General features: G+C 40.8%; 1 protein-coding gene across 7 annotated transcripts in view; it reads right to left on the minus strand.

Moving 5' to 3' along the window:
• LOC113028470 (myosin phosphatase Rho interacting protein) overlaps window positions 1-22,602 on the minus strand; it is a 53,377-nt gene that overhangs the window by 15,261 nt on the left and 15,514 nt on the right. For 3 of the 7 annotated variants that reach the window (XR_003273237.1, XM_026178762.1, XM_026178761.1), the window contains exons 4-13: window positions 13,988-14,139; window positions 12,242-12,326; window positions 7,676-7,729; window positions 6,590-6,815; window positions 5,799-6,321; window positions 4,515-4,653; window positions 2,922-3,038; window positions 1,953-2,009; window positions 1,793-1,861; window positions 1,597-1,686 (exon numbers count right to left, since the gene is read on the minus strand). Coding sequence is in view for 6 of the 7 variants with exons in the window: in XM_026178762.1 (XP_026034547.1) it covers window positions 1,597-1,686; window positions 1,793-1,861; window positions 1,953-2,009; window positions 2,922-3,038; window positions 4,515-4,653; window positions 5,799-6,321; window positions 6,590-6,815; window positions 7,676-7,729; window positions 12,242-12,326; window positions 13,988-14,139 (1,512 nt within the window). In the remaining variant the exon portion in view is untranslated. Of the gene's footprint in view, window positions 1-1,596; window positions 1,687-1,792; window positions 1,862-1,952; window positions 2,010-2,921; window positions 3,039-4,514; window positions 4,654-4,958; window positions 5,385-5,798; window positions 6,322-6,589; window positions 6,816-7,675; window positions 7,730-12,241; window positions 12,327-13,987; window positions 14,140-22,602 lie in introns of those variants that run through there. The other 4 variants (XM_026178766.1, XM_026178763.1, XM_026178764.1 and 1 more) reach the window with 3 other exon arrangements.

Raw genomic sequence — 22,602 nt, forward strand, 5'->3', positions numbered from 1 at the left:
TAATAAAAGTTAACTGCTGTTAACCACTTTTTATTTCATTACTCATTTTTTCAATTTAACAGATGCTTATGTCCACTTCAAAAGTGTCAGAGAAACACTTTTGACAGGAGTAGATTCTCAGCCTCACTTCTGTTTTTCTTGACAGGAAAGTTACTTCAAACAAAACTAACACCTCATGCTGTCAAACTACGACATTGTCCTGGCTTTAGTCATTTAGCCATAGCTTTTAACACCATCTGCACTGATAAAACAAGTAACAGAGGTGCTTTGTGCTGAATGTGCAACACATTCGACTTAACGTATAGTTAGAACTCTACAGTAATGACAGCTGCCCCTTTTTGCCACAAATGCAAAAGCTGTTCTCTGGCTGTTGTTTTGTAATAAATGTGAGTTCATTGTGAGTTACTTTTATGAACTATGGAAACTGGTGGCTGGGGATGTTGGGAGAGGGTGGAGGCAAAGACAAACCTGCTACACTAAATGCAATGCGCATTTTTTCTGAAGTAGCAAAGACAAAACTGCAGATGAACTGAAGGTAGGATACACATAGGACATACAATCCACATAATGAAAACATATTTTAATTGATCATAAAAATGTAACTAATTACTCGTTATATTAAATCTTATACCAAACAAGACATCCATTTAGGTGCTACCTAGATCTAAACCTCTATAATTACACGCTGTGATGAGACTTGCCTCCTTCATCTAACAACAGAAACAGCAGCACTCTATAAGCACTAACCCCATTTACAGAGACCTCTAGTGGAAGCTAAGGAACGTCTACAAAACATTATGAATAAAACTCCTGATGATGTGAAGTAGTGAGATTTGAAATCAAAAACACTACTGACCATAGCTCCATCTACCTTAACCTGCGGTGCACACAACACCAGATCAATGATGTTTTCAGCCAAAGAATGCACAATCCTCTTGAGCAATCTATTTCCGACTTCCTCCAGAAACTTACTGTGGAAGCTACTTCAAGCAAATGCAAACAAAAGAAATGACCTTGTAGCTGCTGTTCAGATACAGCTTTAGAGCGGCGAGCTTAAATCATGCAGCAGGAACAAAAGCCCCACTGGCACCACTCTACCCCAACCAACTATACACCTCCACTAAGCATTTCGCCAACAACAACAAGCACTACAAATGTTTAACGCCCAAAAGATTATATGAATAAAGCACTGCACCATTTAAAGGAGGGTCCACGCTACTGCACATAGACTCGTATTTGAGTCAGTGCTAATGAGACATTATTCACAAGGACGGGGCTTTTAATTGTGCAGATGGAAGCCACATTGGTTCAAGAACACCGGCAGGGCTGGCAACGCCTGTGGCAGATTTAGTCCGCTATGATGTCAGCCTTTCACAGAGAGATGACAAGTCAAGTGACATCCTTCATGACAAACAAAGAATTGTTTCAGGAAGAGAAATGACAAAACCTGATACCCAAAAGTTGCACCGCATGGTGTCTAAAGCTGTTTATAGACTGGCAGGAGACACCGGATCTAAACCGCGTGGACAATAAGCTTCTTCTTTACTGATGATTAATGACGTGGGATAAACACTGACACGAAGATTCGACACTCACCAGGATTTGGAAACCGTAATTCCTTTGAACGGGAAACTCTTTGACATCGTAGCACGTAGAAAGGTCAATCTCACCGTCCATTTCTGAAGCCTGAGGGGGAAGAAAACAAAAACAAAAACCCAACGATAAGTACAAATATGTCATTTTTCATCAAGTTTAAAACTATTTTTTTTATTAAGTGAATAACAAGCCTTACCTCCTCAGCTATTGAATCCTTATAGTACCTCAAAGTCTGATCTGTCAGGACAAACCAGTGCTTCTTCCACTGAAATGCCAAAAAACCCCATTAACAATGTACATGTACAAGTTATTTATTCAATATTGCAGAGAAGCAGATAATACTGAAAGCAAATTACCACTCCATCTTCATATAGCTTTGTCATCCATCCTTTTTTAAAGTTCAGCAGATCGGGCTGCAATTAAGACAGATCAGAAATGGATCATTAAGTAATGAATATCATTTAATCAATGAAAAGAAATTAAAAAATGAATAAACATGACGACACCTTTAACTGGATATCACATGGCAATAACAATATAATTATGTTTATTTACATTCATATCCACACCTCAGCTCAAAAAAGAATAAGCGGCTCCAGCTACAGAGACTGACTGGCGGGAGCAAGACTTTCCCGTGAAACACAAACTCAAGGCTGTTTATAGACCCTAAAGTAAGTTGTTCCTCCAAAACCTGGCCACCGCTAACTCAACAATACCTTGTTTTTGTTGAGCTTCATCAGGTGTGGTGTCACAGTCTGGCACAGAGTCATTATGATGGCTAACTGCCTTCAGTTCATATGTTGACAATCTCTTTCTCTCCCTCTGTCTCAGGGACACACACGCAACTGCTTCTGTGGTGGTTATTTATAATCGCCAGTAGCAGTGGCGGCAGTGCTGTGTACGTGAGTGTGTGTTTGAGTGAGTGGAGGGGGGTGGGTTTGGGCAGCTGCAGCTTGGCTAGAAAGACAAGTCACACACCGAGTGGATCACCCCTGCTACCCTCCCTGAAGTGACCGCAGATCAGACTGGTAGGAGTCAGAGCTCAAGATGATACCACTGCAAGCTTAAGTAACTTGAACGCTTTAATTTTGTAGCTGAAAACTGAAGAGATCAAGTCTAACAACTGCACGTGTGGCAATTTGTGCAACTTGTGTGCAAAGATATAAAGAAAACAAAAAAAGTCAAGCTTGATGCTCTGCTGAACAGAGACACCTTTAGGAGTGGGAAAATATTTTCTCTGACAAATCTCCTAAAAATATACATTTCTATATTTTTTTTTTTTCACATATCATGCTTTATAGTTTGGCAGCACTCTCAACACTCACAGTCATCGAGGACTCAGTTGCTCTGCGGTCCAATGATTTGGCCCTTCTTAAGTTGGCCAAAGTGGAACTGGATACATCAGGAACTGAACGGTCCTTTGCTGAATCTAGTGACATCTCCTACAAATAAAAAAATGTATAAAAAATTACAAGAAGTTCATTTTAATTCTAGAGTATGTACACTTGCCCTGAGAGAATAAATGCAATGCAACTTAAGAAAACACCAACAAACAGAAAAAACACAGCAAAAGCACACAAATCCATCCGTGATTCCCAAAGTGTGGGCTGGGGCTCCAGATGAGCCATGACGATACTGCAGATGAGCTGCTGTAGTTACAGAAATTCAGTTTGAAATTACTCAGTTTGAAATTGTAACATATATATAGTTACAACTATATACAACTGCAAAGCTCTCCAGCGAGTAGTGCGGTGCTCTGAACGGATAATTGGAGGTGAGCTTCCCTCCCTCCAAGACATCTACAGGAAGCGCTGCCTGAGGAAAGCAGGGAGGATCATCAAGGACTCCAGTCACCCCAGCCATAAACTATTCAGACTGCTTCCATCAGGAAGGAGGTTCTGCAGCATCCGGTCCCGTACCAGCAGACTGAGAGACAGCTTCTTCCATCAGGCCATCAGACTGCTGAACACGTCATAGACACCTCAGCTTCACTACTGGAACTTTAACATTATGCACTCCACACTGTATATAAATGCCACTTGTTTTGCACATATTCAACTCTGTATATTTTTATATATTTTATTTTATTTATTTATTTTTACTATTTAATTTGTAAAAATGTGTACACACACACACACACACGCACACACACACACACAGGATAATATTTAGTATACACATCCAGGAATGCATACACTATTATATATTGTACATATATTTATTAGTTTCAGATGTAGCCATTCTTGTATTTTGCTCGTTTGTGTTGTTGTGTTTTGCATATCTCTGTTGCTTGTGGGGCTCGCACACAAGAATTTCACTCGCATGTGCTGTGCCAGTGTGCCTGCACATGTGATGTGACAATAAAAGTGATTTGATTTGATTTGTTACATATTTATTTAGTTATATGCACAAGTGACAAAGCTGGTAATAGGAGGTGGTTAGTTTGTGATATTACTCATTTATCAGACCTAAATTTACTGCTCTTACTGTGGTTTGTGTCCCAGTGCCAGGTGGGTCATACATTAGCCTTTGCATATGACTGGGTAACATTAGCAATTTGGGTTATGTTTTTTTTTTAAATAAAGGTTTTGACGAAATGCATCACTTTTTCTCAAGATTAAGGATTGGGTCAGCTGGAAGGTTAGCTTGTCACTTCCGCAGCTATTCTGTCACGCTATTGTCTCCCAAAACACTTCTGTTATTTTTTTTTTTTTAGGGTGTGTGTGTGTGTGTGAGAGAGCTTTTGTGGTCTTTTTTTATCATTTCTTTTGTTTTGGGTTTTTGGGGGGCTTTTCCAGTGTTTTTCTACTTGCTGGTGTTTTCTAAAGCTGGAGTGTGTTTGACCTCTCAGGGCCGCCGTAAGTATTGCATGACCTTTCTGGTTTGATTTACTCAGGATTAATCAGAGGAGAGCGTACATGTTTATTAGCCAAATAACGTCTCTCGCTGCGTCCCTGTCTCTGGATCAGCACGGAGTTAGCAGAAGGATCAGAGCCGTTTGTCTCCATGCGCTCAACATGCTGACCATCCTCGAACCGCTCAATGATTTGAGATCGCCTAGGAGACACAAAAAATCACATTCAAAAATTCAAGTTTGAAAAAAAGAAAAAACAGCAAAAACAATTTTTTGCTTTTTTTTTTTAAACAATACAGAAAAAATAATGGTATGGCACATCATGGTCGTGTCACAGAGAGCATAAAAAAGACACCAAACATGAACAAATCAAAGTCAAAATCCATGAGTTAAAGGAAAGAAGAGACTTTGGTTTACAGTAAGCACAAATAAATCATCATTTTAGAAACACACAAAGTCTTCTCCACAGAAAATACAACATAAATATATGCAAAATAACAAATACTACCAAATAGAACCACCCAGAGGCATTTCTAGGAAAAAATAAAAAATAAAAAATGGTGTTATATAATTACCGGTAGATCAAATTTAGGAGAGATGGAAAATGAATGGAATGGAGGATTAAACAAATTGCAAAGAGAAGCAGCAACAGTCAGCATTACCTTAAGGCACTGCACTTGTTAATGTATATGTATTTGAAAAATAAGTAGTGATTGAAGTTGGAGAAAACAAAACCGTATCTATAACCCAACCTGTCAGTATGTTGTATGCATGGTATGTACAGGAAATTAAGTATTTATTATGCATGTGTGTGCTCCGAGGCAGTGCAGGGATGAAATGATAGAAAGCAGGAGTCAGCGGTGACCAGCAGGGAACAGCATTGGGGCAGGGTGGAAGGGTTGGTTGAGCATTAGCTCTGAGAAGCTCTGTTCAGAAGCCCCTGGAAAAGATTGAAACAACAAAAACTAGCAAGGTAGCCGAGAGCAAAAGAGGTAGAGAGCAGTACAAAACCAAAACATCACATGCATTTAAATCCCTGTAATCATTAATGGCAAACCACTGATAAGCTAGGGTAGGCAGCAACAGCAACAGATGCTTGGAGAGAGCAGCCACAGGGTGGTGCTATAATACTGTGTGGGGTATCCTCAGCAATGGATGAACTTCACATAAACACTGAGCATGCTCTATTCTAGCTAACAATCAGTGTCTCATTAATGACTATTAATCATGTTGCCATCATTACTACAAGTTCATCTGCCTTATTTGTTATGGTGTTTGTTCAGCACTGATTGGGTCTATCACGAGGAAGAGCGGGAAACTTAAAACGGCTCTGAACTGTCATCCTCACCTGCGCTCCTCCCCAAACAGCCGAGCCACCTCCTCTCTCCCGGGGCTCCGTGTCCGCGCCCTCAGGTCTTGGCGCTTCTTCTCTGAGCGGAAAGCTTCTCGGTAGCTCAGTCTGCGGGCCCGGGGCACATCTGCCAGTGCTGCGTACTCCCTGCCGGAACAGCCGACTCGGCCGCCCCCGCCACCATTGTGCCCCTCCCAAGTGGATGTAGCTCCACTGGGATCAGAGTCCAGAGAGCTCTGAGAAGAGCTGATGGTGGAGTAGCTTGGGGAGACAAGTGAACCTGGAGAGGGGAGAGGGTCTTGGGAGGGTTGATGAGGGGAAGTCTGGGGTTCTGATTCAGAGTTGTACCTGGAACTGGGAGCTCCTAAAGAGGAGGAAGATGCTGAAGAGGAGAGGGGCAGATGCTGGGGTGGCTGTGAGTGATGTGCAGACTGTGGAGAAGGCTCCGACTTGGTCTTCTCCAGGGAGAAGTACCCACTCTCAACTCGTACCTTACGTCCACTGCTCACAGTGCCACCATCTGGGGGAGGAAAAAAAAAAAAAAGCCCAGCTCACTGCAGACTTTATGAGACCAAAAAACAAAAAACAAAAACATTCCTGTCATTTTACTGCTGGGAAAGTTGGGGGTTTTTTTCCCAGCTGCACATGAAATTCAGTTTGTTTATTGAAGAACGTGATTAAAAGCACAAACTTTTATGCTCAATCGTGTCATATTCAATTTAGATTGTTTTTCTATCCTTGTAAATACAGTTGCTGTGAGTTTCATAGAGTTTTGTTAAAGTTCTCACCATCTTGAGTAGTGATACTGGAGTCTGGCTGACTGTGGCCCAGCTGGCTGAGACAGGAGGCACTGCGGCTGCAGGGGATGGTGGCCCTGCTCCAGCGGGGCTCTTCCTGCCACAGAGTGGCGCGGCTCATTGGCACCCGCTCGGCGCTGGCAATACTGCTGGGCAGGCATGGGATGCTGCCCCTGCTGCTGCTGCTGGTCACTGTTACCTTAGCTGGGCCGGGCTCCTGTGTAATGGTTGGGGTTGGAAGGAGTGGGTGGGGAGAGGAAAGGATATATTGGCAGGTAAGGTCACAGAAAGACTACAGGACAAAGGAATATGAGGAGGAAAGAGATTAAAGAACATTTATGATGTAAATGTAATGAGAAATCAAATATTGGAATATGTATGTTACTCAAATCCTGATTATTGTACTCCATGTTCTGATCACATTAGTAAGCATTTGTAGAGATAAATCATTGTCCTCTTTAAGATGTTTTGCTTTGTTTTTTTATATGAATCAAACATTAAGGCAATAAAAAAAAAAGTTTTATTTCTAGTAAATTACTGGAAGAGTGAAGCTGGAACAATAAAAGGGAGAAAGGGACTGACAGCTAGACAAACACACGTACTTATGAGGAATAGCGAGAGCAAACTAAAACACCCCACGAGGACAGTGTGCAGAGGTGGATGATGTCGGAACAGATTTCCTTGGCTAAAAGTGCCGAGAACGTCTTGATTTGATTAACAAATGCAAACAAAATTAAAGCTGTTCAAAGATCTGATTTCACCAAATCAGTGATCAGAAGATGCACAAAATCACTGAGATAACAAGAAAGAGGAAGATTTTTAAAGAAAGCGACCCTCAAACAGCCCACTTTCATCCAGCCTATTCAAATCACCACAAACATGCTGATGCTGTGCAAAGAATTGCTCTTTAGGCATCGCAAAGGTAGGCTAAAAGCATGTCCGTTTCATTGCCCCTTCACCTGGAGTGATTGAAAATATGCTGAAATTAATTTAGAGGGACAGAGCGACGCGAGTTTTAAAATTTAGGGGTTTTTTGAAGGTGAAGCAGGATAAGAAGTTTGGCCAAGCTGAACTCACTGGGTGCCCATTCATGTCCTCAGTGGAAAAACACTGTCTTGGAGTTACTCCACCCTGCCAATCACAGAATACCCTTGATGTTAATGCTTACTATTTAGTGCTCATTATGATCAATACATAACATTTTCATGGACCGCTCTTTTTATTGCGACTTCTATTTAAAGTCAAAAAACAAAAACAAAACAAAAAAATTAATACAAAACAAAACATGACTACGAGATGTCAAGGGCTTTACTGGAGAAGAACTAAAAATGCAGACAACTTTCAGTTACAATGACACACACGCGTCACATGACATCATTTTTTTGTACTCAATGTACTTGTCTTAAAGGGCGCTACCGACAAGACAAATACGACTGTGCACAGGTATGTCTCCAGTAAAGTATGCACAAGTGGGAGGGGAGCTTTCAGGTGGAAGTATGGAGCTGACACAGTGCGGTGTGGAAAATTCAAGCCTCGACATAACGCTGGGTATTTATCCACTCGAATAACCTAAGAGATACTGATAGGACCTGCCAGCAAACAAGCAGCGAAAGCATGACCATGCTCACATATTACCGAGCCTAATTATGTAGTGGCCTTGCCCACTACAGCGGTATTTAAAAGTGAAGCCCACAGGCACACATCAGATATGTTTGGACCCAATGAAATATGACTGCAGATGTTTGTGCTATCTTAAAGGGTTATCACAGCTATTTAAAAACCATAAACATGCACATTGTGCTTGTAAAATGACCATGAAGCAAACTGCTCCTTGTTAATGGTAAACTGCCAAAAATAAATAAATAAAAGACTGAATCAATAACCATAAGGTCAATGATGTAGAAGCTGATTAGCCCACCAAAATTACTGTACAAAACATCCCCTGTATTGTTACTGAATTAAAATCTAATTAAAACGACAAACATGACCTTGAGCAATAAGACCTTGGATTCAGACCAATTAAATTCTCACCAACATTGTAAGAGGAGTAGAGTCTTGTGAATGGATGGTGAGAGCTCATCAGTCCTTTGGCTGGATGAACTAACCAGATCAGTCACATAGGCTACGTTCACACTGCAGGCGAAAGCGCATCAAATCCGATTCTTCTGACCCTATGCGACCCATATCCGATCATGCTATGACAGTGTGAACGGCACAAATCCGATATTTTCAAATCTGATCTGGGTCACTTTCGTATGTGGTACTGAATGCGATACATATCCGATGTTTTAGAAAGCGACTGCTGTTTGAACGGTCATGCCGCATTAAATCCATCTTTTACGTCACTGACACAAGACAGACGCCAATTATCAGCGCCAGAGAAGCGCCCGAGAAGACATCGTGAACGCTTCCTGGCCATCCAGTGTAGATGTCAGTGAAACTGTTGGGAAGACAACGTTGGAGAAACGTGAACATTTTATTTGTACTGTATAATCTGCAGATTCTGACAGAAATCTGCAACTATCCTTTGAAGCACCGCTCCTCTAAAACAGCAATAAAAGGTAATTATTAGGTTATTTACATTATTATGTAAATAGCAAAATAACTTAAAGCAAAAATTGGGAAACGTAAAGTCTGAAGTCTTTATATTAAGGGCCATCAGTCAAACAATACTGTTTGTTCTGGGTCTAAACAGAGCGCGTTGTGTGTGACGTCTTCTTTTGCGCATGCGGGCCGCTTTGAGCGTTCACACTAGAGCGTGTTTGCTGTCGCATTTTATCTGTAGTGTGAATAAGCAGACAAAAAAAAAAAAAAAAAAAAAATCGGAATTGAGCATTAAGACCTGCAGTGTGAACGTAGCCTTAGTAGCTCATCGGCTCCATCAGAATTCACAGTTTATTGTAATGTGTGAAGTACAGAAAGAGAGCGGTAAGTTTGTTTTGCTGTACTACAGTTCACAACAGTCATACGTAAAGACAAATTAATTTTGTTTCGCTAAAAAGTGACCAATAGTCGAGGAGGAGTGATTCCTGGAAACTGTGGAAACTGGACGGATGGACAGATGCATACCTCCCCACCACATTAGCTCATTGGTTGGTTACATACCATTAAACACACCAGAACTATTATAAATTGCTGTAAGAGTGACTGGCTTTAAAATATTACATGAATTGACTTTTCTTGCCTTTTCTTCTTTATTTACCTTTGCATTAATCCCCCAATTTACTTTCTTATTTAATTATATTTATTGGTTTTATTCATTTTCCCCACATATATTTAATACAAATATAAAACAAGAAGTTCTTCATGATTCACAATAGAATACAACTGCTGGTCAGGATATGGCATGACAACTGAGGGTCTGCTTTAGGCGACAGTAACGGTTCATTTTTAAAAAATTTGAATTCTGCCATTCTCCATATTTCTTATTCTTCCTTGAATGTTTTATAGGCTGATATGCATTTCACCATTGAGTCACTAGAACTGCTGTAGCCCAATTATTTGTCACATTGGCACAATATAAATTTGATCACATTCGCCAGTGAAGTGTTTACAATGTAGATTTAGAGCTGTAGGCCTGACTCCATGCCTCCCTATAGTGTTTAACTCTATAGGTAGCATAATATTAAATAACCAATTAATTGTGGATTTTACCAACAAAATGAACAAGTAAAGAACAAAAATGAATAGCAATCCAAGAATAACCTTTCAGAGGAAATTATATGTGAACAGAAGAGGAGCTTCAGGTTTGGTTACCTACACGAACAGTTACTGTACGCAGCAAAGAAAAGAAACAAGACCAATGAAAACAGACGTAACTGGTGGTCACAGCGAGACACAGTCAAGGTCATGTCTGTGTCGCCGCTCTCTCTGTAAATGAGCCAGTCTGCATAAGCCGAGCAAGGTCACAGTCTGATTCGGGGCGCCGTCATTAGAGGAACCAGACAATGAAGTTCAGTTTGTACGTTTGTTTGTATGCACCACAAACTTGGCCAGGCCTCACACAGGAGGGGGGCGGGGGGCACAAACTGGTATGCCATGGTGGGTGGTCTGTGCAATTTTATTATATCATACTCTTATATTTCATCTTCACTCTGGACCATTATTCTTTTATTCCTACCTGCCAGGGAATACAAAACTTGCTCTGACGCAAAAACTGCTTTTTGCTCCCATGGTGGTTCTGAAAGGCGTTGCAAGACAGGCTTGAAAGACACATTAGTGACCTTGACCCTTTTTAGACCGTTAAATGTACTCTGCAAAGATTGTTTAATAGGCAGGACTACTGGAGTTCAAAACCCAAAGTGCACCTTTTCCGGCTCACAGACTTAAACATGCATCTTGTTAAGAGTTCAGGAGCTCAGTGTGAAATGACAAAACCTTTATTGGGTTGCCACAAATATTTAAGGATTTAAATCCTCGATAAGTCCTGAATGGGAATGCTTTGATAAGCACCAAATGCTTAATCACCACATGGACTGAAAAAGCCTGACAGGTGTGATGGCAGCTGCTGGACATGACAATGAAACTGAGCGCACCAGCAAATTCATGTGCAACAGGATCAAAGTTGCTGCTGAATGTTGTTACAGCACACATGCAGTTGTCAACATTTCCCTTCACTGTTTGTTCAGGAATATTTTGATAGCTGACTAATGTTTGCTGCCTGCCAACCTTGTGATACTGTTCCATATCTATGCAATTATGCACTGCTGGAAGCATAAAGCAGGTATTAATTGTGGAAAACAATACCACATGCGATTTACAACACCCAAGAAACAATATGTAACACGATGTGTGCTTCACTGATAGCTGGAGTTAAATTAGACAAGTGTGAGGCGTGTTGTCTATCGAAACTGACATATCATGTGACACAGGAATGTAAATATAGGCGGTTTAAACTGTTGAGCATGTCACTGGCAGAAAAACTACATCTGTCTCCCTCTCAAAGGGGGGAAAAAAGCTGTTGTAGTTGGAGAGGAATGAGAGGCATCCGTTCTGCATATTTCCATGGCAGAGGTCATCCTTAAATATATGCTCTCTTTGTTGTTGACAAGGAATGAAGCAATTGCCACATGTGGATAATTTATAATGTTCATAATATCTAAAACATAAGGGTCAAGCTGCAGCTCTATGTCGACACAGACAAACCTCCTGAATACAGCCTGTGATCCCGTCATCATTTAATCCTATTACTGCACATATTTGGGTAAAACTGTGTCATAATCATTGCGCTACAGTCAAAAACCACCTCTGAGCTTTAATTAATCAGCTCATTTGTGAGTTCATATTTCCCCCCAGACATCTAAGAGAAAACCCATTCATGAATGTGGGGTTGACTGGGGCTGTGGACAGCCACATGAACTCAAGCACATAAATCCTGTTGTCAGAGCTGTCATAAGCACAGAAACATAAAGATGCTTCATTGTGAGTTATTAAACATAGTTCTCCCTCATACAAAACACGTTGATAGAATACAACATAAATGTTCTTTGACATTTATACATGCAAGTCCCAAGCTTTTGATTTGTTTTAAACCACCAATATTAAACTGAAAAAAGAAAAGAAAACTATACACTTCATGACATATAATATAACAATTTAAATTTGGCTGTTGTTCACTGGGCAAAGAAAGAATAAGTTCATTACCTGGTGAGTGGGTGGATCGACTTTGCGTTTTTTCTTCTGGTTCTGTTTGTTTGTCCTGGGGTACACAGTCAGAGCCTCCTGCCACCTGCAAATAATGAAACAGTGTAAGTGCTCTTCTAGTCTTAAATTCTGACTGCATAAACTCTGCATGCTTAATGGATTCATATACAAAGGGACAAAGTTTTCTGCAGCAAAGAATAAACTACGAAGCATGCCCCGACAAAGCGATATGTTAATAACACATTTACAACACTAAAGGCTAAAGCAGCAAAGTCAGCACAGTTTCATTTCTTAAAAGGTAGCCTATTCCAGCTCCATATTTGTAGTCTTGGACTCTAGTAAAGTAGCTTTTACAAATTCACAGTTCAAAGTACATCTCATTGAATTCTAATATGCATCATACTGAGCGTTTGTTTAGCCTCCTATTTCATCCTCTGCCTGAAACAAGCAGCTTCCCTTTAAGGCCTCCCTCTCTTTGGAACTTCTTTGTTCAGTTTGGCTGCCTCTCACAAACAGAAGGTTTACACAGCAGGTGAGTGGGGCGTCTGAGCTCACAGCCTGAGCTGTGTCCGAGATGACCACATTAGCAAGATCTACTCTGACAGTAAATACAGGTAAAACTAGAAAGAAACCCTGGCTGTGTCAAAGCATTTAGGAGTATCTGAAGTCTGAGCTTTTGGGGTGGCACATACATATGCTTACTTCATTTTGTGATTCTGTGTCCATGTTTAATCTGAGAATCCACCAAAAACTAAGAGCATATTTATGACAGAAAATAAGAAAATGGTAGAGAACAAAAATCATAGAACATAACAGATCTTAATTTCTGTTTGCATATTCATTCTTTTGAAGTTATGCTTTAGTTAAAAAGATGGGGATAATGCATTTTGTTGGATATGGTAAACCACGGTGCTTTAACACCAGAAATATTTATACAGGTAACAGCGAATCTAGATCCTTACATCATCTGAATGAAGTGCTGACACGGACAGGGTTAGCAAATCTAGTGATCAACATTTTTAGGACAGAACACCAACACATGGCACTGTGTTCAAACTCTAATAAAAGTCAAAAGACATCTTAGAGGAGAATAACATAGTGAAAAATAAATTCCACTGTCAGGAAATGACAAACTTGAAAAGCTAATATGGTTCTGTGATGGCCTAGAACAAACACATGCATGCCAGATGATGATAGGAGAGTGGGAGGTGAATAGCGACAGAGCAGGTAGCATGATGAGGAGTGGGTGCTGTGAGTCACAGTTCCCTAAGAATAGCTATAATGTGCATCAGCCGGCCAGGGAGAGCGCAGTGCAGAAACACGCTTTAAACTGCAGGCTCAAATGAAGCCTGAAGTATGAAGATTACATTTTAGTACTGTAATCTAGGTCCTGCTGTAGAAGACTTTGTTAAGACAGGGAGAGGGTTAGAAAAGCAGGCAGAGCCAACAGTTCAAGAATGTGCACTGTCACTGCAGCGTAAATTACAACTATCTGAAGAGCACAGCACAAAGGAGACAGCAGGGGGCAGAGCAGTTTGGCTGCCACAGCAGCTACACACAGCCATACCACTTTATTTCTGTCACCACTGTCCATGCAACCCAGAAGACAGAGCAACACAAACCACACTGCCCACCTGAAGTCATTTCTTTCTATACATGTATCCAAATAATGGCAGGATGTGCATTTGCGAATCCTAATATAGTAGATGATTATGAGTACTATGATAGCAGGTTTTTACGTCTTACCCATTGATGATTTCTTTACACTCGGCCCGTATGAAGTACTCCTTCTCAGGGGTCAGGATGCACAGCGAGTTCTTCTGACCTGTCCTGGACTCGCCGTCGATGACATCAGAACACTGGTTCATATTGATTGTACCCTGGGGAAGCGTGCTGGGCTGAAGAGGCACAGGGAGAAAGTGGTAAGTGGGAAAGTTAACAGACGTGCTTGCAAATCCCTCCACATGGTCTGCCTTCTCACACAATCCGCCCCAGCATGAAATTTCATGCCAAGCTTGGCATGCCGCACACTGATATAACAGTCTGTGCAAACGCAAATGTTCTTGTCACGGCTCACTTTCAGTATTTTGTGATTTGAGATATGCGTCGAAGCATTTAAACTGCGTTAATTCCATAATTGCCTTACATATGCAGCACTGCTCTAGGAAAAACATGATTTTACAAGAGGAAAAACTGCAGTTCTTTGCAGCTTTGATGTTATCAGCATGAAACTGTTATGAAGTCAATAATCAAGCCTGTATTACATTTTTAGTGAAGGTGCAATTTTATTTGTAGGATAAGTTAAATAAGCACATGTACCCAAAAATAAGATAAAAATGAATGACAAATTTCTCAAATGAACTCAACTGACTGCACGAAAACCGCATGAATGGCCCTGTGAAAGAAGTGCCTGTTACAGTACAAGTTCATAGGTTCATTACGTGGTTCGCTGTCTGATGCCTCGCCGCGATCTGCAAACACAGCTATGCAGACTGACACGGATGCCATCTGTCAGCAATAAATACCATGACCACAGGACTTTCTGAATAATACCACTTTGTGTACAATGACTTAGGGTTTCAATGGAAGTTTGTGTAAGTACACAACAGCTTTTTAAATGCACCACGGCTTATTTACAATGAATACAGACTAAGATCATATAATCTAGTTATACCAGTCAATGGCACTGCATTACTCATCTACAGTGTTGTAAAAATCATGGCTTTCTAAGAGCACCAAGGAGTAAAAAGACTTGTGCAGTTGCTTTCTTATGAAGACAGTAAAGAAGGCAAACAAACAACTGCACAAAAGCAACCAGAAATATTACAAAGCTCTGACACCTGACTTTAATTCAGTCTGACCTCCAAATGACTTCCACGAGCCCTGAAAAAAAAAAAAAAAAAAAAAAAAAAAGCTAGAATAATCCTATCCTATGTTGACTGAGGGATTTAAATTTGTTCAATCAAGTAAGTGAGCACTGCGTATCTAATCTGTTCTACTAGCTTAGGACAAAAATATCTACAATTTTCTTTTCTGGAAAAAACTGAGATCACGATTATTAAATCGTTTTGCTCGCTGGCTTTAGAAATATCATACATTTATTGAGCTTAAATGGTCTTGGTGGAGCCCCATGAACTTTAATTTCAAGTCAACTGAACAACAAATGCAAAAGTTCTCTCTTTTTTTTTTTTTAAATAAGGGATTAAAAAGGACAGACAAAGCATACTAATGTAAAGGGATTTATAATACAATAAAACAAACAGCATTCTAGCAAAACAAAATAAAGCAAACTGACAAAGTTTACACTAAAATTCTATCAACTGCTCTAGCTTCACTAAAACAACCCCACATGCAGGGATCCGCAAGCTTTAACGTAGCAGACCAAAGATGATAAATTACAGCCCTCAGCAAATCTGCACTCATTACGAGAGAGCTGGAAAGGGAGAGAAAATTAAAAGGCCACGTAGTGATCCAATAGATCTGAATCAAGGACCCAAATAGTGCAGCTTAACTGTAACCTATCAGTAAGAGAGCAATTGAGGCCCATTTATGGCCTCTAATGTGGACAGAGAAATCCACAGTTGTGGTAACGCCACCCTGAGGGAAGATGAGAGGCCCCGTTTACTTTGTTGCTATTAATTGTCACTTTTTTACCACTTTCTATTTTGTAAGAGTCAAAATTTTGGCACTGAAAAAGAAGGTTTAAGAAGGTGAGGAGCAGGAGGACAGTAGGTTAGTCTAACAAGACTAACATCTATGCGGTGTATGCATGCAATAAAAATGGCGATTGGACATTGTTTTGGTTCAACAACTTTAAAATGGCCTGTAACCGAAGGGCTTTTGACAGTAGAGAGGCCAGGGCAACAGCCGGACTTGACACAGAGCCATGTAAACAACCCTTGGGACAGCTGGGCAAGGACTGAGTCCTGGTCCATAGTGGCTAGCCAGAGAGGCTGGAGTCAGCTTGACCTGAAAGCCCTGGTCTCACCCTCACAGAGACGTTGAAGATTTAAAAGACAGAGAGGAGGACCAGTAGAGGGTGAGAGGAGGGAGATTAAGGTCTTGAGCTAGTGGTCAAGCAGAACAGCAGTGCAGCAGGAAAAAAAATAAAATAAAAAGGGCTTTTGTGGACTTTGACTTTGGACTGCTCGGCCATCTGTCTGTGTAAACAAATCTAGAGTACACCACACATGTGGGCTTGTCCTTGAGCTGGAGTCAGAAGAGGATAAACGGCAAAAAATGTCTGATTCTGGGAACAGTTGTACAAGCAGCTTAAGGCCCTGGTTTAATAAGCACTGCATTGGATTCTCATGAACACAGAAAATAAATCAGACTGACAGCAGCTTCGATTAGGAACCTATTTTCATAGAGCAGCTCACCTCTGAGAGGGATTTCAGTGCTTTGACTGTAGTAGGAGGCAGCGCAGTAGGAGTACAGTAAATGTTTGCTGGAGCTGTGTGGCGACCAGCACGGGGTTCCTCTCACACATGTGCCCCCTCCCAGCTCCAGCACTGTGTCAGCTGAGCACCATACACTCCCCCACTTTGGTCCAGCCATAGTGCCTCTAGCCCCTAGCCCCAGGCCCCTGAACCCACACCTCTGTCACCTAACCTAGACCCATTCCACTCTCCCAGGGCCACCGCTCTTCACAATGAATCCTTTGTGAATCAGCACTAGTTCACATAATGTAGGATTGTCAGTCGCAACAGTCCACAGAGCAACTCCTCCCGTTAACCCTCAATAAGGAAATGACCGGGAGACAAGAGGCCCAAACAAATGTCCTTTTGTGGTCACAGCATGAAAATTATGAAGCCAGCATAAACTTATTCTTGTCTCTGAGGTTTCTTAGACAATAGTGGAAATACTCCATGGGAGTCGTTGAACAGAGTCCCAAAGGGAGGCTGGACAAATCAGGGAGAGATCCAATTTCTCCAGTCTAGCATGTGAATACTGAATCAGCAGCTGCAGGTAAAAATTTTAAGCTGTCATAACAATCTTTACATGAAAACTATGCAGTCGCATCATTTATAAACACTGTAAACTGTGGGATTAGATACATGCAAGGCTACTGTACTGGAAAATGTATGATTCATTTAATTCAGTTAATTTCCCAATTTTAGGATTTTGTTTTACTCACAGGCAATTCAGGTTTGGCTCAATTTTTAAAATTAACAGGTTATGAAAATAGACTCCCTTCTTAAACTGCTCATGTCATGCAAAAGCAAGAGACCGAAGCATTTTTTTACTTTGGATACTTCAGGTAGTACATTTTCATGTAGTATAATATGTGCATGTGTTAGGTTGGATACTAGAATTTCAAACTCGATACAGATACCCAGGAAAATACCATTGAAGATACCATGGGGGAAAAAAATTACAACTATAATATCAGACAATACTATTTCAAGATTTCGGATGTAGCACAAAAAAAAAAAAAAAAAAAAAAGAGGCAAAGAAATACCTACAAAGTGTAACTGTAGGGCGATATACACTTTACATATATGTTTTCAGCTGCTCCCTAATATCCCAAGGGGTGACCACAGCCGGATGACTTTACACAGGATGTAATTCCTTATGCAACCTTCCTATTTATGCAGGCTTTGGACTAGCACTAGCTCACAAGATAGCACATAAGCTTGGGAGCCCCTGAGGCTGGGTTTGTGCCTATTGGATAATCACTAATAGTTAAAAGGCTAACATGTTTGTTGGCCAGGTTATCAAAGCGGTTTAGCACTTTCACAGAATGGTCTACTGAAATCTTGAAATTCCTCAAAATATTCTGTTCAGTTTTCTTATTGTTCAAACACTGCACGTGTGTTCAGCTGCTAGTGGCTGGAGGGGTTGTGTGAAGACAGCTCTGTTCATATCAGTAGTGATGATAATTAATATTCAACACAACAGTAATGTTGAGTACTGATTAGTATCCAAGGAACAATTTGTTCCGATAACCTAACATTTAAGCTTATTTATGCAGGATGTGAACTTCAAACATGGCAAGTTGTCCACTTATTGGAAATGACTGCACCATTTGTGTGAACATTTGAAACTTGCCAAGCCTCCAAGCAAAGATAATATGAAACTTCTACCGTTATATGCCGGAGCACTAAATAATTCTACAACACAATCAATACCTCAAAATAATCGTCTGTTAGCTGGCACTGAAGAAAGTGCCAATGACACATCCTCCTACTAATGGCTGAAAATTGGTTGGTGGTCCTCCCTTTGTGCCCAGTTAATTTGGGAGTGTGAGATATGTGCAGATTTCCACAACTGACTTTGTGAGCAATACTAGTACAGCATCCAAGTAACTGTAGATAACTTCATCAGCGTGAAAGTGCTTACGCAGTCAAAAACAGCAAGTGAGGTTATTGAGGAAAACAATTAAAGACAACAGCAACTATTTCAAGTTGTACAGTCGGAAAGAACAGGGGGTGCTAATCATTAAAACCACTGACAATATCGCAGCCAGGATGCACTATTCTGCTCAGATGCTGTGTGGCAATATGGTGGTATTCATTAGAAACCACATCTGTTTATATAATGGTAATCAGTGAGTTCCATACATATCTTTGTGCCTGGGCTTCCTTTGCTCACTGCAATTCTGCAGCTAAGCAAAACAGCCCATTCTCCCTTATGACACAGTGGGAGAAATATTTGCTTCTTTTGGCAGCTCACTGATGGTCCGCTTTCTTTTTTTCCATTGCGAAGCAAATTCTCGTCCTCTGCCATCAACATTTTTGGGTTCGATTGACTCGTTTCTGTTCGTGGAAAGCGAGAGGCCGTTTGAAAATGACTCACGAAGATTGTGAGGTAAATTGCATTATACTGTGTGAGTCACAAGTTGCAATACATTTTCCAATACATTCAGTCAAGTTCTCACAGCATAATTGCAACTAAATATGCTGCCAAGGTTAGCTACGAACACCTGTCCGTTAATTAGAAACATCTGTTATTGGTTACTAGGTGCCACTCTGTCTGCCATCCTGTGTGGTGACAAATTCAAATGCTATGACTTCACTTCTTGAGTTACATTACTCGTCTTTAGACATGTACCAGCAGGCTTCTTTATTCTGCATCCAAAGCTATTCTAGTTTGATCATTTCAGACACTGGAGCCAAAAGAAAAGCCGATGAACTGGCGCCGTTTCATCCTGATTCACGTGCAAAAGCTTGAAATCAGGTCTCTTCAGGGTCCATCCTCTGCTTGCTACAAATAACAGCAATTATGCGATAAATTTTTCCATAGCAACTGAGAACAACAGGAGCAAACACACATTTTTTGATACCAGTAATTGAGCCAACAACCAGCTGCAGGGAAATATCCTCAGGTGCTATATGGATGGGAGTCACCTTTAGCTGTGCTGCAGAGGACCATCAAACCACCTCCTTCCCAAGCACATAATCATCATACAACAACAGATATACATTGTGATCAGGCTAGGAAATAGAGTTGAGAGATGTGTCACAGGCAACACTACAATCATCAAGTCCAACAGCCTCTCGGTTAGGTCATTTTACCTCCGTATTAAGACTGCTTTCAGCAGGCACAGTAACAGCCCCCTCTGTAACACTACTATAGGTCTGTACTCCAGCTAAACATATAGATGGATTAAAACAATAACAATAATCAAAATAAACCATGTGTTATAAAGTGCAGTCCTGTCAGGCATTCTCAGATACACCTCATCCCACTGGTATGCATTCTGGACTTTCAGACGGTAACGAAGCAACAGAGCTACAGCGGAGGCTGGAAGAACACAGCGCTAACACACAATATTATGTGAAAAAAAAAATGAACAAGAGCAAAGGAAAAACCACAGCACACATTTCACACATATTTGTAGAAGATATTTCAGAGAGGGTTGTGGGTGGCAGCAGCGCTTCTCTTCTTATGGAGAGTGGTGAGAGAATGTGGGTGGTTTAATGCTGTGTTAGGAGGCCAGCAGCCGACGAATGCAGAGGCGGAGGAAGATGAGGGTGAGTAAGTGATGATGAAGACCTTTCTTTTTTTGCCGCTTAGTACAGCAGGATTCTCTTCAAATGCAGGCTATGATTGCAATCGGTCAATCAAGTGCAGTAAACTACAACTATGTGAACCTGATCTCCGGCTGCCCGTTATGGTGGCAAGCCAACAATAGAATAATAAAAACACATGTAGTCACACAAAAGTCAAACAAGGCATTTACGGTAACGCAGTATCACTCAGCCAGGAGCTGTTGGTGTGACGCCTGTAATAATGACTACATAATAAAAAGCAGCAAAAGGCAGAGTGTGAGAAATCTGTCAGCCTATGTTGAAGTGGTGACAGAGTTGATGGGCTGGCAGCAGAAACAGGTGCTACAGTCGAGTTGTGTCATGTTGCCTTGGCTGTAAGATCTAAAAAGTTGTTGTTAGGGTGTGTGTGTGTTTACCCACAGATAACACCTTTTCTTTTTCTCCCAATAATCTTTGTGAAAGCTGCCCCTTTCTTCTCTGAATCATCTCAGTGTCAAAAATCATTATTTAATAATTTCTCATCTGCTCCTTGCCGTCTTCACTCCTTCTCCTGACTTATGAATGGAGCCTGTTATGTCTACTCACTGCTTATCTGTTCAGTTTATACCCTTCACTTGAGGTTGTAGAGACGGTGCCAAATAATTACCCTATGTGTGAAGGGACTGCATTGGTTTCTACGATACCAATCTCTAACCGAGAAGGGCTTTCTCTGCCAAGTCCACTGTCTCATGTCATACCTTCAATGAAAGTGATCCAACTTTATAACAAAATCTCCACCAAATTTTATTAAATTTGACTTTGCACCTTTTGCATACTCCCACTGACATTGAGACAAAATCATCTAAAAGATACCTCTGTTTGTCTGAGTAATAGGATGACAAACAAAGAATGCAAAGACTGTAAAGAAGCTTTTTTTGTTGTGCCACATGCTCCTGTCAGCAAAGTGGATCACAGAGACAGGAAACTGACCTTATGTAAAATCTTGGGTGGCTGGGAGCTGAATGCACAAATGCATGTCACATCAGTGCCGCAGTTAGATCCTAAAACACATTCATCAAGCAGTCCACCAGCCTAAATTCATTCCAACAGCTACTCTCCCAAATGAATGCTGGAAGCCCAGCGCATTAAGACTGTTTTGCAACACTGCTATTATCCATTGTTAGTCTTAAATGTTAATGATCTTAATCACTAACTTCTAGCACAGTAAACCCTAAAGCCACAGTTCTGTGGTCAGCTTTTGGCTCCAATGCAAAAACACAGCACTTGTTATAAGATTACAAGTTGCCTCCAAACACAACTGTCTGAAATGCTGCTGCACGCCATTCAGTGCACTGACACAGCACTTTGGAAAGTAGGCCAAAGTGAAAAGGTACCCGTTCTATGCTTGGTCTTCTGATGCTGTTGCAGTCTATAATAAAAACTTCTATAGTCACAGAAAAGGTTCATAAATACAAATAACTCAATTAAACAGCTAGTTTCTGCACCTTAGTCAGCTCTATGAAGAAATTACAGAAGACATGCAGGGAGATACCAAATAATTCTTCAGTCCAGTCGAGGCAGAATTTGCCCATCAAGCCAAAAGGAATGGAAGGGAAAATGGAGGAGGCACAGGAAAATGTTTCTTCACTTAATTAAGTTAATACATCAACTGTGGAGCTAGCTTTTTTTCCCTACAAGGATGAAAAGCAGCGTAATCAAAACAGCAGTGACAACAATTTCAAGCAACGAAGCGAGGATTCATCAGGTAACAAAACTTTCCAGATTTCTTTATGCGTTCTAGGACCAGACACCATTAAAACTAAAGCACCATCTGGTCATTGTGACAGGCCAAAACAGTCAGCCATAATTTTAAAAAAAAATTAAAACAAACAAACAAACAAAAAAATAAAAAAAAAACTGCTCACTGATGATGAAGGCAACATGTTTTTTCCACAAAGCTATAAGTACTGTATTACAAGAACTTTTTAAAAATTGCATCCATGAGTCATTTTTGATAGCTAAAGTTACAAAGAAGGTGTGTGCTTGTTGCCTTAAAGCTGAGAGAAAGCACAGAAGAGAGAGGACCACACTGAGGGTGCAATCGCTGGAAGCAAGCCAGAACACGGCTGTTGGAAAAGGGAATTTTGGGCCAGCTCCTGAGGAAGCTGGAGCAGGTTATTAAAGAGAGAGTCGCTCACCCAACAACAATTAGCAGCAAGCCAAAATCTTCAACTCCACGTAATGTAGGTTTTATAAGCTTGAGCTACTCATTAAAAGAGGCCCACATAAGTAAAAACATCTACTGGGAGACATTTTCACCTGTATATCAAACATACTTGAAGCTGAAAGTGTGCACCATCACATATGAATCCTATTCTTATCCTGTAA

This window comes from Astatotilapia calliptera, chromosome 8 (assembly GCF_900246225.1).
Source record: "Astatotilapia calliptera chromosome 8, fAstCal1.2, whole genome shotgun sequence".
In the NCBI taxonomy this organism is placed as follows: Eukaryota; Metazoa; Chordata; class Actinopteri; order Cichliformes; family Cichlidae; genus Astatotilapia; species Astatotilapia calliptera.